This window comes from Alligator mississippiensis, chromosome 4 (genome assembly GCF_030867095.1).
Source record: "Alligator mississippiensis isolate rAllMis1 chromosome 4, rAllMis1, whole genome shotgun sequence".
Classification (NCBI taxonomy): Eukaryota; Metazoa; Chordata; order Crocodylia; family Alligatoridae; genus Alligator; species Alligator mississippiensis.
The window spans coordinates 24,818,035-24,833,060 of NC_081827.1; the positions used below are offsets into that span (position 1 = coordinate 24,818,035).

The window sequence follows — 15,026 nt, forward strand, 5'->3', positions numbered from 1 at the left end:
GTGTGCATGTGATATAGATTAATTACGTTAACCTGAGTCAGATTTAGAAAAAGCTATATATTTATGTTATTTTGTAAATTTTTTGTTATCAGTTCACTAATGCAATTCAAGATAATACAATTATTTCATAAGAAACACTATCTTGTTATCCTTTTCCTTGTCAAAGTGATAGAAAACTGAAGAAATTTGCATGGGTAAGCAACCAGGCAGGAATTAACAGCTGTACAACACTTATGTCATATTCACACACTAACTTACTGTGCTTGGCAGTAGTGCCCTCAAGCACTCTGCACTGCTTTGAGCAAGCTGCCTCAAACTCGAAGCAATACAGTGGTATCCATGTGGCACAGTAAGCCAGCTAATTAGCCCTGCTGAGTGATAGTGCAAATTTGCCCACCACAGCACTATCCGTACACAGCTATGTTGCTTTGTGTTTAGGAAGCACCCAGTCTGGAACACCTTGGAACAGCTAAAAAGAAACTAGCAATTTTTTTCCAGTGTAGACTTCTACATGATAACTCTTCTGAATCACTGTAATTTTAGGGCACAACAGAAAAGTTGTATTGCGTCAGAAAGACTACACATGACAGTGAGGAGGCCAAATTTTGCTTCTAAGATGATTAGAGAGAAAAAGAGGACCAAATTGTGCACACAGAAATGGCCCCATATTTGCTCTGACAGATTGTTATCACTACATATATTAATAGTAACAAAATACCAAACAAAATCAAACAAACCTTAACTGTGGCCCCAGGGAAGAAAAGCCAGTTGCCAGTGTCCACAGGATCAAGATCGTCTTCTAGAACAATTTGTCTGTGAGCAGCATTTATGATCAGAATGTTGTCCAACGCCCAACAGGCTTCATACACATCACCAGCATGCACGTATTCTTGTTTCCACTGAAACTGAACATTCTCTCCTTTGGCGTCTTCAGGAAGGTAGAGTATATGGATAATGGTGCTGACATTGGAAGGTGCTCTGTAGAATAGTGAAATGCAGAATCAGATGGAGATGGAGACTGTGATTGAAGTGATTTACCAAAGGTAATACAGCTACTACATTAATTTACCATGTCAGTAAATCTTTTGTGCGCATAGGAAATAGTTGTAATGAACACCGAACTCCAAAATAAATCAAGATAATCTCCCTGCCACAAAATATACATCAGAAAAAGAAAAGAAACAAATATGAACAAAAAATCCAATGGTCTGTTATTATTACTTACTATCAAATTGCCCATCAAGAATGATGGGGTGGGGAGGACGGGGAAAGAACACCGTCACCCAGTGACCCACGGTACCACTGCTCTGCCTCCATCCCCATGTGCCCCCCTGCATCTGGCCCTGTGGACCCCTCCACCCCCCCCCACCGATCCCGGTGTGGCCCCGTGCACCCCCCACACCCACTGCCACTCCACCATGTGCTGCCACTGGTGCTGCACCGCCAGCTCCCCACGCTGCCGCTGCCTCCACCTCTGTGGAGCAGGGCTGGGAGGGCGAGGCCAGTGCTGCATGGAGCTGAAGCATATCTGCATGGAGCTGAAGCACTCTGAATTTCAATGGGAGTGGGATTTGGAGCACCTAAAATGCATGTCTGTCCATACCTATTGCCTTCCCTTCACTGGGTAAGTCTAAACTGTTTTCAAGCATACCCTGAGCCTCTGCTTCTCCTCTGCATGCACCAATCCCAGAAACGAGGCTGTTTTCAAACATGCAGCAGAAAGATCAAGAGCAGCTGCCTGAGGTACTTCCAGAAATTGGCCACAAAGAATCCCCACGGTAAATGGAGACCTCTGTCTACCTTTGCTGACAGCCTAGAGAATTCAGTGCTCAAACAAGGCACACTTGATCCCACAAAGTACACATGCATTTCTCTTGGTATCACAACAACCCTCAATCTGTTCAAACCAATCCTTTTGCCATTCAGCACAGCTACACCTAACAGTGAAAGCAGCTGGAGCGCAGACAGATACAAGTTGCAGTTCCAACAAGAAATACTAGACAAACAATGACATTTTTTCATAATCCTTAGTGTGTCACCACATAACTGCCCCATTCCCTATTGCCAACTCAAGGGAGCAAAGTTAAGGAGGCATTACCAGAATGGTGTATAACTTGACTTTGTATCTCCCAGACTGCAGTGATTTAAATTTGGATTACCTTAACTGCTGGTTCCTGTGTTTTCTCCAAAGGTATAAATGTAGCTGAACTACACATTCTGGTGGGGCAACTTTAACCCTGAATTAATACCTACTACTTGATGCTACATAAAGTAGACTGGGTGGCAGATTCTAGCTACAGGGAGCACACAATATACACACTGAAATCTTGTGCCCTTGCTGCACTACTAGAATGAGTGTGATAGGTGTTGATGTACATGGAGCATTTCACAATACTACTTTATAAAATTATTGCTCTGCTTTTGAAAAATATTCACATCTAATATTGATTGTCAATTTAGAGGTATGAATATTGCAATAAAAGTTTTAAAAATCCTTGTTCATAATCCTTTATACTTGCATGTAAACCTGTTTGTTTGAAAAATGGCATAATTTACCATCATTTTGTTGTTATAGCAATGTTGGAAATCAAGTCTTTGCATCAAACCATAAAACATTTTTATTGAACATCCATCCTACCCAAGTACAAACCTGCCACACTGAAATTATTGTTCCTGCTGAGATTAAAATGGTGTTAAAATGCAAATCAGTGGCAGTTTTGGCTTGTAGTAAAATAGCTATGAGAGGCCCATAGCAGACCTGTATTTCTTGGTTTTTGTGGAGCATAGAAGTTGATAACAAACATCAGCGAATATGATAAACTTTGTTTTTAAAAATTTTAACATTTTATTTTTTATTTCCAAACTGATTTTATTCAAATGGATAACATGCACTGATATAAAGTATAGTATGCTGTGTTTTTTACTTTAAATAAGAAATACCTACAGGACTGTCTGTAGTATCTAGATACCTCATCAATATTTAAGAACAAAGCCTCACAGCCCCTGTTCTGTTTATAGTTGGGCCTCATCCACAGCCCAGTGATGGTTGTCACTCATTAACACACTTACTGAAGAACAGAGATTTACCCAAGGTTGCATAAGAAGTCTCCAAGGCCTCAGGATTTGGAATTGAGTCCCATACTTCAACCACAAATCCATCTTTTCCCACCTAAAGGAACCTGTCTCTTTTAGTTTTAAGGGGTGCCTGCAGATGTGCTGGGGGGCTGCTCTGACACACTGTAATCGGTGGACCTGATTAATTGAGTTTGCTGGAGTGTGGTAATTACCTTGCTCCAGCAGCCTCCTGCATCTCATGTATCAGCGCCCCCATGCTGCACAATGGGAGCAAGGGTACTTGAACTAAAGCTCATTGAACAAGTTTTAGTTCAAGTGCCCCTCGATGCCATTTTTCAGCATGGGGGCGCTGATACACGAGATGCTGCGGCACTCTAATTAAATGCCCGCCCCTCCCCCTGGAGCACGTGTAAAAGTGCCCAAGGTCCTTCGGTGAAATTCTGCTTCACTGAAATCAGTGCTATTATTTGAACGGGGCCATGAGTTCACCCCTCATTTTTAAAACATCTAATAAAAGCAACAGCCAAAAATTCACAATCAAAGCAGATTTATAAAAATTCATTGTGTAAAAATTGAATAAAACCAACAGCTGCTGAGTCAGAATGCATGGCAATGTTTTTAAAGTATAACAAACCTAATTTTCTCCAGCTGTCTCCAGTCGGCAGAATTATTCTTAGTGTAGGACACAATGATGCTGGGATCAGAGTAACTAAAACGACATGAACCTGACCCTGTGAAGAGCAATAAAATTATATATGTTATAACACAATGAAGTGATAAATTATCCTTCAAGAACAGTAGCTTCTGACTAAGCCCTTGTCACGATTACCACTTTTCCATATTTTAAAATTCTTTGATTGATGATGAAATTCCTTGTGATCTGTTGCTGAAGGTAAGCACAAACTAATGCATGCTTTACGAGTCAGAAATAAAGTAGAAATGATAAATCACAGCAAAGCACTGTAATCTGCTATAAATTTCCCAGGGGAAGCCAAAATAAATTACATAACACCCCCACTTCAAAAAAGCGCATGTGTAATGTTGAAACAAAACCTACATATTACAGAGTAATCCATATGTTATTATTTAAAGGAAGAATGTTAGAAGACTGCTAATACCCAAAACAAAATATAGAAAATGTTAGGAAGATATGTACAAAATTCCTTAAGCTCTGTAAGAGGAAAATGTGCTTTAGGAACCATAAAGATGCCATAAACTAATTAAGTATTTTGAAGGATACACAAAAAGAATTAAGTCCAAAATCATAATGTATGCTCACTAAAGCCTGCAATTAATAATAAACATTTGGCTCTCATTGAAGAATCTCAAAACACATTTAAAAAATAAATTAATTGGGCCCTATGGCATTCCTGCAAGGTAGGCAAATATATTTATATATTTTTTATTTATATGCAGGGACCTCTAGATGCTGTCACAAAAAATAAATTTAATAATTCAAAATAGAAACAATCAACATAACAGAAATGGAAAGCCCCTTATCTCACATAACATAATAAACAACCAGCCAAGCAATCGAATTAATAAAAAATGATCCACCTTCCCCAAACTACATGCAAGTTGTACAACTCAACCATCTCTCAACATCCAATAACATACACAGGTGTAACTCGATGTTGTAAAAATCAAAGATTTGGGTATATAGGACCAAGGCCAAAATGCAAGTTCCAAAGCTGGACTGTGTCTGATGTTGACCACCTCTATTCTGAAGAGAAGGAGCTCTCAGTTCAGCACCACTTCTGCTGTGATACTGATAGCGCTGCTATATCATAACAGTTTACACATCCATACACAATTTCATAAACTCTTCTTGTGTTTTATGTAGGAAGGATCCAGTCTATTTAGAGCCTGGCAGTTGGCAGATACAGTATAAGATACAGGTATGCCAACTGGTGAAGAGAAAATGCCAGTATTTGCAAACTTAGGTGTCTAATGTTAAGGCACCCATCCCTGCATTTTGGCACTTAAAAAAATGGACTGATGTTAAAAACTGCTAAGGAGGCACTTCTGAAAATCAGGACATAAATTTACATTTCAAAATAAGCCATTAAGTGCAGTGCCTGGCAGCTCAGGGCTAGTCCTGGACATACAGAACTCAAAGGGTCAATTCCATACTATATGCCAAGACCTAGCTCACGTGGCATTGCAAAAGGGAAAAAGTCAAAGGGTGAAACCAGACTTCATTGAAATCAGTGGGTTTTATCTGGTCTGGTTTTCTGGTTCACAAAGAACTGGACTTGATGACCAGGGGTCTCTGCTAGTCCCACATTCCTATGATTTCAGTGAGGTCAGTGTTTCACCTACAAGTTGCTGGCTCTCTGGAATTATCCAGTATATCTTTCTCTTAGACTGATGTCTTCTTTTTAACAAAAAAATAAAACATTAATATGAAAACAAAAATGAAATTATGAACCAGTATAATTATGTTCAGCATGTTCAACCAGTTTCGTATGAATATTACTGCAGCTAGGCTCAAAATAATTTATATTTTAATGCCCAAAGTACTTTGAATTGGCAGCCACCAACGAAAATGACTACAAAGCAATGTCTATGGTTATTTTCACTGACACAGCATTTTCCCTATCATATTAAAAACAAATGAAGTAAGAAAAGAAATTCATTTTTAATTCATATCCATCTGCTGAGAGAGTTCACTTTACTGAATGACATCTGCTGTTAGTTCCTACATTTGTGGCATTTAGGAATTCCAAACTTTAATCACGCTCATTTATTTTATATCAGAGGAATTCAGTTCAAAACCAATGAACTTCAGCTAGTTTATAACCACCAAAGCTGGCAAGAGGCTGGCAAGCAAAACAGCAGCATACTGAAGATTAGCGTGGTAGAAAAGTGAGAAGGAAAAATAGTATGCACAATAAAAATATCCAGCAATATAGACCCAGAGACGTATGTGCAGTTTCAACTATTCTTCAAAACTTTCAAGGTGGGACAGTAAACACCCCCCTCCCCCCCCCCCCCCAATCTAACTATGTTGCTGCAAAAATATGTAAGTGGACAGGCTTACATTTTCTAAATATCATTTTCCTAAAGTAATGCAAAGAGGGAAGAGACACTTCAGAAAATGCATTTTCTCATTTCCAAAGGAATGGAAGCATTGGGAAAGAGCTGTGTAAGACAGATATGGTGCAATGCGTTACTGTAGTATAACAGCCATAGAGAAGGCTTGCTAAGAAATCGAGAAAGGTTATTTTGCTTTAATAAACAAGACAGCATGGATTACAACTGAGAAATCTAATACATATTGGGAAAGTCAGTAAGAAAGATGTGAGGTTGACCAGTGCTTTCATTACTATTTTCATTTACATTCTGTTCTCAAAATCACATGAACAAGATCCTTATAACATACAGAACCAAAGGGTCCTTACTGGCAAGATGTAGGGTGAAAGCTATCTTTATGAAGCATGTTAGCACTAGGCCTGTGCATCACTTAACATTAATATGCATCAAAACATGAATGCTGCCTGGATCTAGTGCAGGGGCAGGCAATTATTTCAGGTGGAGTACCGCTTACTGAGTTTTGGCAAGATGTCAAGGGCCACATGGGTAGCTCTGCCCCTTCATAGGTGCTCAGTCCCCTGGTCACCATCTTGGGACTGGAAGTCCCACCCCTAACTCCTGAGCTTCGCCACCAGAAGTCCCTCCCCTTGCCCCCAGAAGTACTCCTTTCAGCAAGAGGTTTTGCCACCTCGGAACCAGAAAAATACCAAATTATATTCTAAAAAGTGAACATCTACAACATTAATTAATTTGATTAAAAAATATTTTTGTCTTGATTTACATGTGTTTGTATAACATACATAGAGGTGATCACACCATAGCTTAAAATGAAGTCTTACTCTTATATGTTGTGCGGGTGGGTATAGGTTTGTGGGGGGCTGTGGGCATGTGGAGTGAGGGAGCATGTGGGTGTGGATATGTGGGGTGTGGGTGGGTACGGGGTTTGTGGGGGGTTGTATGTGGGGGGAGGGTGGCTGGGGCTTGTGTATGGCAGTGCGAGGTGGGGTGTGGGTGCATGTGTATGGTGGGGTATGCGTGTGGGACTCACCCTATGAACACACACACACACTCTGCCCCCAAGGCTGCACACAGACACACATACTTTTTCCCCGAGCCTGCACCCACCACCTACACGCTCTGCCCTCGAACCTGCACACACACAGACTCTGCCCCCAAGCCTGCACACACATACTCTGCCCCTGAGCCTGCATATGCACACACACACCTCTCCCCCCTGTACCAGCATGGTTCCATGCACTGCAGTCCAGTGATGCAGCCAGAAGCCACAGCCAGGTGGTGCTGGAGCAGGGTGGGACAGGAAAGCAGGGACCTGGCTGGGCATGGGGCGGGGTGAGTTGCTCAAGCCTGCTGAGGGCTCCCTTTGGGTCCTACTGCCTTTGGCTCCTGACAGCTTTGATAGGCATCTGGTTGTGAATAAATATTAATTTAGTACATTTTTTAGGGGCCCCGCATGCTGGATAGAATGGCCCGGTGGGCCAGATTTGGCTCGCGGGCTGTATTTTGCCCACTCCCGATCTAGTACCTGCCCTATACGGAACTGACGTTCACCCACAGGGAAAAGTATTTTTGTGGGTGATACCTTTTATTGGATCAATTGCAAGGTTGGGGTAGGCTTTCACAGCTGTTCACCCAGACTCTTTGCTAGGGCTTCTTGGTTTTACTGGGAAATGAGGGTGCTCAGCATCTGCAGGTTTTAAATCCTATTACATTAACCAGATTAATGTCTTAAACCACATGGCAGCATCTGGAATATTAGGTATTTGCTATTCTTAGTACAGTCCTGAAGTTTTGACTTCCATGGGAGTATATAACTGTGCTCTTGGACTACAACTATATGAATAGTACTAAAAGACAATAGTGGAAAGCATTGGTCAGGATTATTTAAAGCATTTTTTGAAGACTGTAACTTTGATTTCTGCATCTATAAATACAAAAGCATATTTTGATTTTGTATAAAAATAAATGAGATTTTTATTCAAGTAATGAAGAAACAGAAACCAAGGGCAAGATCTTTGGAAGAAGGGCATATGTCCTTCACACTGCTCCCTGAGATGGTAATAAATGGTCTGTCAGATTCAAGCAGAGCAGCAGGGGCAGGGTGTTGTACTATAAATCTTCAATCCTTCCGCCCTCCACAGCAGAGAATCTAGAGGACAAGTTAAAACCTACTGAATATTATTTATTAAAGTGAGTCAGGAAATTTAATATTTTAGTTCAAGAATACCCTGGTTTAATAGTAGCCATGCACCCATGTAATAGAACATGCATCATGGTTACTTTTAAATCCACGGATTCCAAATTGCCACCTTTACAGAATGATAATCTCCTATGCCAGATAGGGGAAATACTGCAGAAGCTCTAATTCCATGGTGTGATTTCTGCTGGCTAACAATGACTTTCTGAAAGTCATCACTTTACATTTCATTTCCAAAATTTGGCTTCTTACTCTGGCAACTGGAAATTATTTTCTATTTACATCTTCAACCAAGCTTTTCATTCAGGTTCCTGATACTATATTTTTCTTTCTTTACCAGAATTTACTTACCATATCACATACCTTTTTATGACACATATTTCATAAAATGTTGTGTAAAATGCAATTAAATGTAGTTGTGTAAAATGTATTTAAAAGTACAATAAGAGAGAAAATCCTCATGAGTGTGTTCTGATTTTAACTAAAACTGTGGTTTTAAGATGATCACTGTTTTAAGTATTCCTTTTATTTGGCTTTCAAATCCTCTTCTCCAAACCCTGAAAATATGTTTCATAAACTATTATTGACTAACGTTGAATTAGCTTATCCTATAGAAATATTTGCACTTATAAGTATAGTAATCACTGTGAGCAACAGGTTGAAGAAAGTATTAAAAAAAACAGTTTTCACAGACTCAAAATTAAGTCCAGCTTCAAATATTACTAAGGAACTTTCTTCTTAATTTGTTATATATACCAGATTTCACAGAATATATATTCTGGTTGATATGGAATATTTCTTGTAATATTTTAAAGACATCTTAATTTTTGATAGCAGGAAATCAAGCTGGTCAGACATGACTTGCTCTTTGTGAATCCATGCTGGCTGTTCCTGATCACCTTGTTCTCCTCAAAGTGCTTTGTTGAGGACCTACCTTTCTGGATACTGAGGATGACTGATCTGTAATTCCCCAGATCTTCCTTTTTCCCTATCTTCACAATGGACAATACATTTACCCTTTCCCAGTCATCTGGGACCTCACCTGACCTCCATGAATTCTCAAAGAGGATAGCCAAAGGCTTGGAAATTACTTCAGCCAATTTCTTCAGTACCTCAGGGTATAGCCCATCGAGCCCTGCTGACTTGAAAGCATTTAGTTTATCTAAGTAATCCCAAACCAGTTCTTCCACTACTCTAGGCTGTTTGTTTCCTTTATTTTTTCTGCCAACTCCACTCACCATCTGATAGTTGACCTTATTATGCAGATTGGCATTAAATGTTTCAGCTTTCTCTGTACCATCTGTAAGTAGATTGCCTTCTGCATTCCATAATGGACCTATGGTTTCTTTGGTCTTCCTCTTACTCCTGATGTACTTGTATATACCTTTTTATTGTTTTTTATGTCCCTTGCCAGTTGCATCTCAAAACATGGCTTGGCCTTCCTAGTTTTCTTCCTTCACACCCATGCAATACACTTAAACTCTTCCCTTGTAGTAGAGCCAAGTTTCCACTTTTTGTCAGATTCCTATTTGAGTTTCAGCTCACTAGACAGATCATTACCTAGCTAAGCGGGTCTCCTGCTTCTCTTCCCATTCTTCGGTTGTGTCAGAACAGCTTGCTCCTGCACCTTTAAAAGGGCCTCTTTAATGTACAGCCAGCTCTCTTGAACTTTTTTCCCTGGTAGACTTCCCACCAGTTCCCTGTGTTTGTGGTAGTTCCCTGAGTTTATTAACATAATTAAGGTCTGGTTAGATAAGCAAGTTACCATGGAGTAAATATGGTTATGGACTTATAACACCTCCTGAAGCAAGCATGAGGTAGTTTGTGCCTCAATGAAGGTGAGGTAACCTATCTTACATTTATCCCAGAGTATATACACAGACAATTGTCACAAAGCTAAGGCACTCTAAATTCACAGCCTATCTTACCTCGTAGTAACTTGCTGAAGTAACACTACCCTTAATAAGAAGCTGTTGGCATATTTTATAAGGGAAATATTCATAGGAAGACAGCTTTTTAATTGAGTTTACATTTTTCCCCAGAAGCCTAGTCCATCCAATACATTACTTTATCTTTTGACCTGATAAACTGTCTCATTCTGTTTTGAAAGCTAGTATAAAATTATAACTGGAGGGGGAAAAGATTAAACTGAAAGATGGTATATCTTCAGCCAGTATCAATTTGGAGTAGGGAAAAAACAGGAAAAAGTATTAATCAGCTTAACCTGCTGCTCACAAACAGGGAAGAACTGGTGGGGAATGTAGTAGTGGATGGCAACTTGGGCAGTGGTGACCACAAGATGATTGAGTTCAGGATCCTGAGGAAAGGAAGGATCCATCAAAGTAGCAGAGCAGCAGAGTAAGGACCCTGGACTTCAGAAAAGCAGACTTTGACTCACTCAGGGGACTCATGGGCAGGAGCCCCTGGGAAGCCAATCTGAGGGAGAGAGGAGTCCAGGAGAGCTGCCTGTACTTTAAAGATGCCTTAATGAGAGTGCAGGAACAAGCCTTCCTGATGCACAGGAAGACTAGCAAATATGGCAGAAGACCAGCTTGGCTTAGCAGGGAACTCTTCAGTCAACTACATCACAAAAAGGAAGCTTATATGAAGTGGAAACTTGGACAAATAACTACGGAAGAATATAAGAGCATTGCTCAGGCATGCAGGAATGAAGTCAGGAAGGCCAAAGTGCAACTGGAGTTGCAGCTAGCAAGGGATTTGAAGGGTAACAAGAAGGGTTTCTACAAGTATGTTGGTAGCATGAGGAGGATCAGGGAAAGTGTGGATCCCTTACTGAATGGGGGAGGCAACCTTGTGACAGAGGATGCAGAAATGGTGGAGGTGCTCAATGCCTTTTTCACTCAGTCTTCACAGGCAATGTCAGCTCCCAGACTACCACACCGGGCAGCACAGTTTGGGGAGGAGGTGAGCAGCACTCAGTGTTGAAAGAACAGGTTAGGGAGTACTTAGAAAAGCTAGACATATACAAGTCCATGGGGCCAGATAGGATGCACACAAGGGTGCTGAGGGAGTTGACTGATGTGATTGCAGAGCCATTGGCCATCATCTCTGAAAACTCATGGAGATCAGAAGAGGTCCTGGATGATTGGAAAAGGGCAAACATAGTGCCTGTATTTAACAAAGGGAAAAAGGAGGATCCAGGGAACTACAGTCCAGTCAGCCTCACTTCAGTCCCTAGAAAAATCATGGAATCCTCAAGGAATCCATTTCTAAGCACCAGGGGCAAGTCATCCCTGACCAACGCAGTGGCCTTCTATGATGAGGTGAATGGGTGCGGGAAGACTGGTGGATATAGTGTACCTTGATTTTAGCAAGGCTTTTGATATGGTTTTCCACAACATTCTGCCCAGCAAGCTAAGGAAGCAAGTGCTGGATGAATGGACTGTAATGTGGATAGAAAACTGGTTGGAGCATTGGGCTCAGAGGGTAGTAATCAATGGCTCGATGTCTAGTTGGCAGTCATCATCAAGTGGAGTGCCCCAAAGGTTGGTCCTGGGGCTGGTTTTGTTCAATGTCTTCATCAATGACCTGGAAGATGGCACAGAGTGCACCCTCAGCAAATTTGCACATGACACCAAGCTGGGGGGAATAGTAGATACACTGGAGGGTAGGACTAGAATTCAAAGTGACCTAGACAAATAGTCTGCCCTTGTTGCCAAGAAGGCTAATGGCATACTGGGCTGCATTGGTATGTGTGTTGCCAGTAGGTCAAGGGAAGGGATTCTTCTCCTCTATTTAGCACTAGTGAGGCCACATCTGGAATACTGTGTTCAGTTTTGGGCCACCCACTACAGAAAGGATGTGGACAAATTGGAGAGAGTCCAGTGAAAGGTGACAAAATGGTGAGCGGGCTGAGGCACATGACTTAGGAGGAAAGACTGAGGGAACTGGGCTTATTTAGTCTAGAGAAGAGGAGACTGAGAGGGGACTTAATAGCAGCCTTCAACTACTTGAAGGGGGCGGTCAGAAAAGGATGGAGCTAGACTATTCTCAGTGATGGCAGATGACAGGACAAGGAGCAATGATCTCAAGTTGCAGCAAGGGAAGTTTAGATTAGATATGAGGAAGAATTTTTTCACTAGGAGGGTAGTACAACACCAGAACAGGTTACCCAGAGAGGTGATGGAAACGCCATCCTTGGAGGTTTTCAAAACCTGTCTAGACAAAGCTTTGGCTGGGATGATCTAGTTGGGGATGGTCCTGCTTTGACCAGGGGGTTGAATGACCTACTGAGGTCCCTTCCAACCCTAACTTTCTAGGATTCTATGAACTAGCTAATTTTGGTCGCTACTGATTCACATTCTCTGATGCAGCTTTATTTTGGAGAAATACAAATCATAATATTAAGGAAACACTAATCATTCATTGCATTAACTAGAAAAATAAAAGCAGGCATCTGTTACTAGATACAAAAAAAGGAATGTACTAGGGTTCTCTTGGCCTCCATCTGACTTTTCAGATGTAAATGTATAGCCTCCATTGATTGTCCTATAATTTTCCTAGTCCTTTTCTTTGAGCAGCTCTCCATTAGAGATATTGTCCTTAAAGACCAGGACAAGGCTTCTCTTCTATTTACTCTCTCAATTGAAGCATTTGCAATAGCTTTCAAAAGACTGTCTTGAGGTTCAAGCCATCACACTCCATGATAAAGAGCAAGAAATTGCTCTCTTCACAGATGACATCCTGCTTTATCTCTCTGAAACACAAGCTTCCAATCAATGCTCTAAGGAAGTCTGAGGCCAACAGTAGTGTAATCTGGTTTTAGTATAAATCTGACATACACAGAGGCAATACCCTAGTGAGACTTTAATTAATTTTCCCTGCCGATTATCCCCTGAGGGATTCAAATACTCAGAGGTGAAAATCTTACCTAATTTAACTAAATTAACAACGCTAGATTTGCTGCCTCTTTCGAGTACCTTACAATAAGACATTCAAAGATGGCATAATTTACCATCAGATGCATTTGGCTGAGCCCCCTCTATAAGAAATGATTTTTCTTGAATATTGTATTCCCTACCCTCCTACTGTTACTTCTACCTATTCTTGGAAACAAGAAGTGGACAAAATATGCAGCAATTGTATATGGCATTGAAAGAGACCAACATCAGGTCTTTTAAAGTCCAAAAATATATATAAGGTAGGACTGATAATTTTGACTCAAAATACTTATCCCCAGGCAGTTCTACTTTTGTATTAGTTACATTGTACAAAAACTCAGAAACAATAATGTCACATAACAAAGCTCTGAAGCTGCATATTACTTTTTTTTCCCTTTTTTTGTTTTGTTTTTTCCTATATAATTTAGGGACAGTATGAAAGAGAAGATAAAAACGTGACCAAATGTTCACCTGGCTCAGTACACTGTACTTGACAGTGGCATTTGGTGGATGTTTTTGAGGAAGAATATATAAAAAGCAGGGCATGCGTAGAGTGATCCATCCCCTGCCTAACCATCCTGGTTACTAGCAATCACAGGTTAAAGAGATGTCCTGAGCCTGAGGTTATATCTTTGATGGTTGTGGTTAATAGGCCCTAATGGATCTACCCTCCATACATTTGTCTAATCCCTTTTTGAACCCAGTTTTTACTATTTGCTGTTCAACTCCCTTAGGAGTTCAAATAACATCTTCTGCTATGAACTGCTCTGTAAATATGTAAAGCAGGCAATTGGGTACTAGGCACAGTGCCAAAATTCTCATTGCCTCCTAGATACGCACGTAACAGAGCTTCTCCCACTAATTTAAAAAAGATATGAAGTCAAGGACAATCCATCACCAGAGACTTTAACCATAGCACATCTCTGCTGAACTCTGTAGGTGTATATGGAAAACCTGACAGGGTAGATTAAATTTAATGCAAAGGGAAAGAGTCCTTAATTGGAGAAGAAACATTAAAAAAAATCCTTAGATGGCAACCTAATCCAAATAAGAGCCTTTGTCTGCTGTGCAGTTTCTTAGATGAATCCTTACAAGTTTTGTACTCTAAACCAGTGCTACTCACAATTTTGGTTCCTTGCTTCTGCATGCCAGGACCAGGCCCCGGGGCCCTGCACCCCTTCCACCTGGACCCTGCCTGGTGAGGATCAGGCTCTGGAGGCTCCCAGCTATACTGCCTGGCCCCCACACCTTGATCAGGTCCCAGACCACCCTGAGCACTTGATGTAGCAAAGAGGTAGGCAATTATTTGGGCTGGATGGCCACTTAACCAGTTTCAGTGAGCTGGTGCAGACCAGAGGAGAAGAAGGGGGAAGGGGTAGATGGACATTTGATCCTATCCAGCTCTGCACACAGTGCTGGGAGCACTGGATGGAGCAGGCAGGAGGAGACCAGCCCAGGAACGCCATGGCAGGGTGTGCTCAGCTGGGCAGGTTGGATCTGGCCTGTGAGCTATATTTTGCCCATCCCTGATCTAGCATGTAAGGCTACAGCCTGCAGGGCTCCCTACAGATCCATGCTCTAGCCCTTGAGATCTTAAGATTTTCCTTCAGGGCAACCTGTGGAAGAACGAATTTTATTCCTTTGGAACCAGTAGGCCAGATCCACAGTTGGCTTAATTCTGTCCTAAGCAGAGCAAAGCTGCTCGAAAACAAATTTAAATTATTTTCTAGGGTTTCTCTTGCTCTGAGTAGGATGGTACCAAAATAGCTCTCACCTGAGCCACACTCGGGCTTGCTTTT

At 41.2% G+C, this 15,026-nt stretch overlaps 1 protein-coding gene across 2 annotated transcripts in view; it reads right to left on the minus strand.

The window, feature by feature from the left end:
• Positions 1 to 15,026, minus strand: part of RELN (reelin) — a 557,181-nt gene that overhangs the window by 239,753 nt on the left and 302,402 nt on the right. For both annotated transcript variants that reach the window (XM_059725849.1, XM_059725848.1), the window contains exons 9-10: positions 3,710 to 3,806; positions 738 to 978 (exon numbers count right to left, since the gene is read on the minus strand). In XM_059725849.1, coding sequence (XP_059581832.1) covers positions 738 to 978; positions 3,710 to 3,806 — 338 coding nt within the window. The remainder of the gene's footprint in view (positions 1 to 737; positions 979 to 3,709; positions 3,807 to 15,026) is intronic.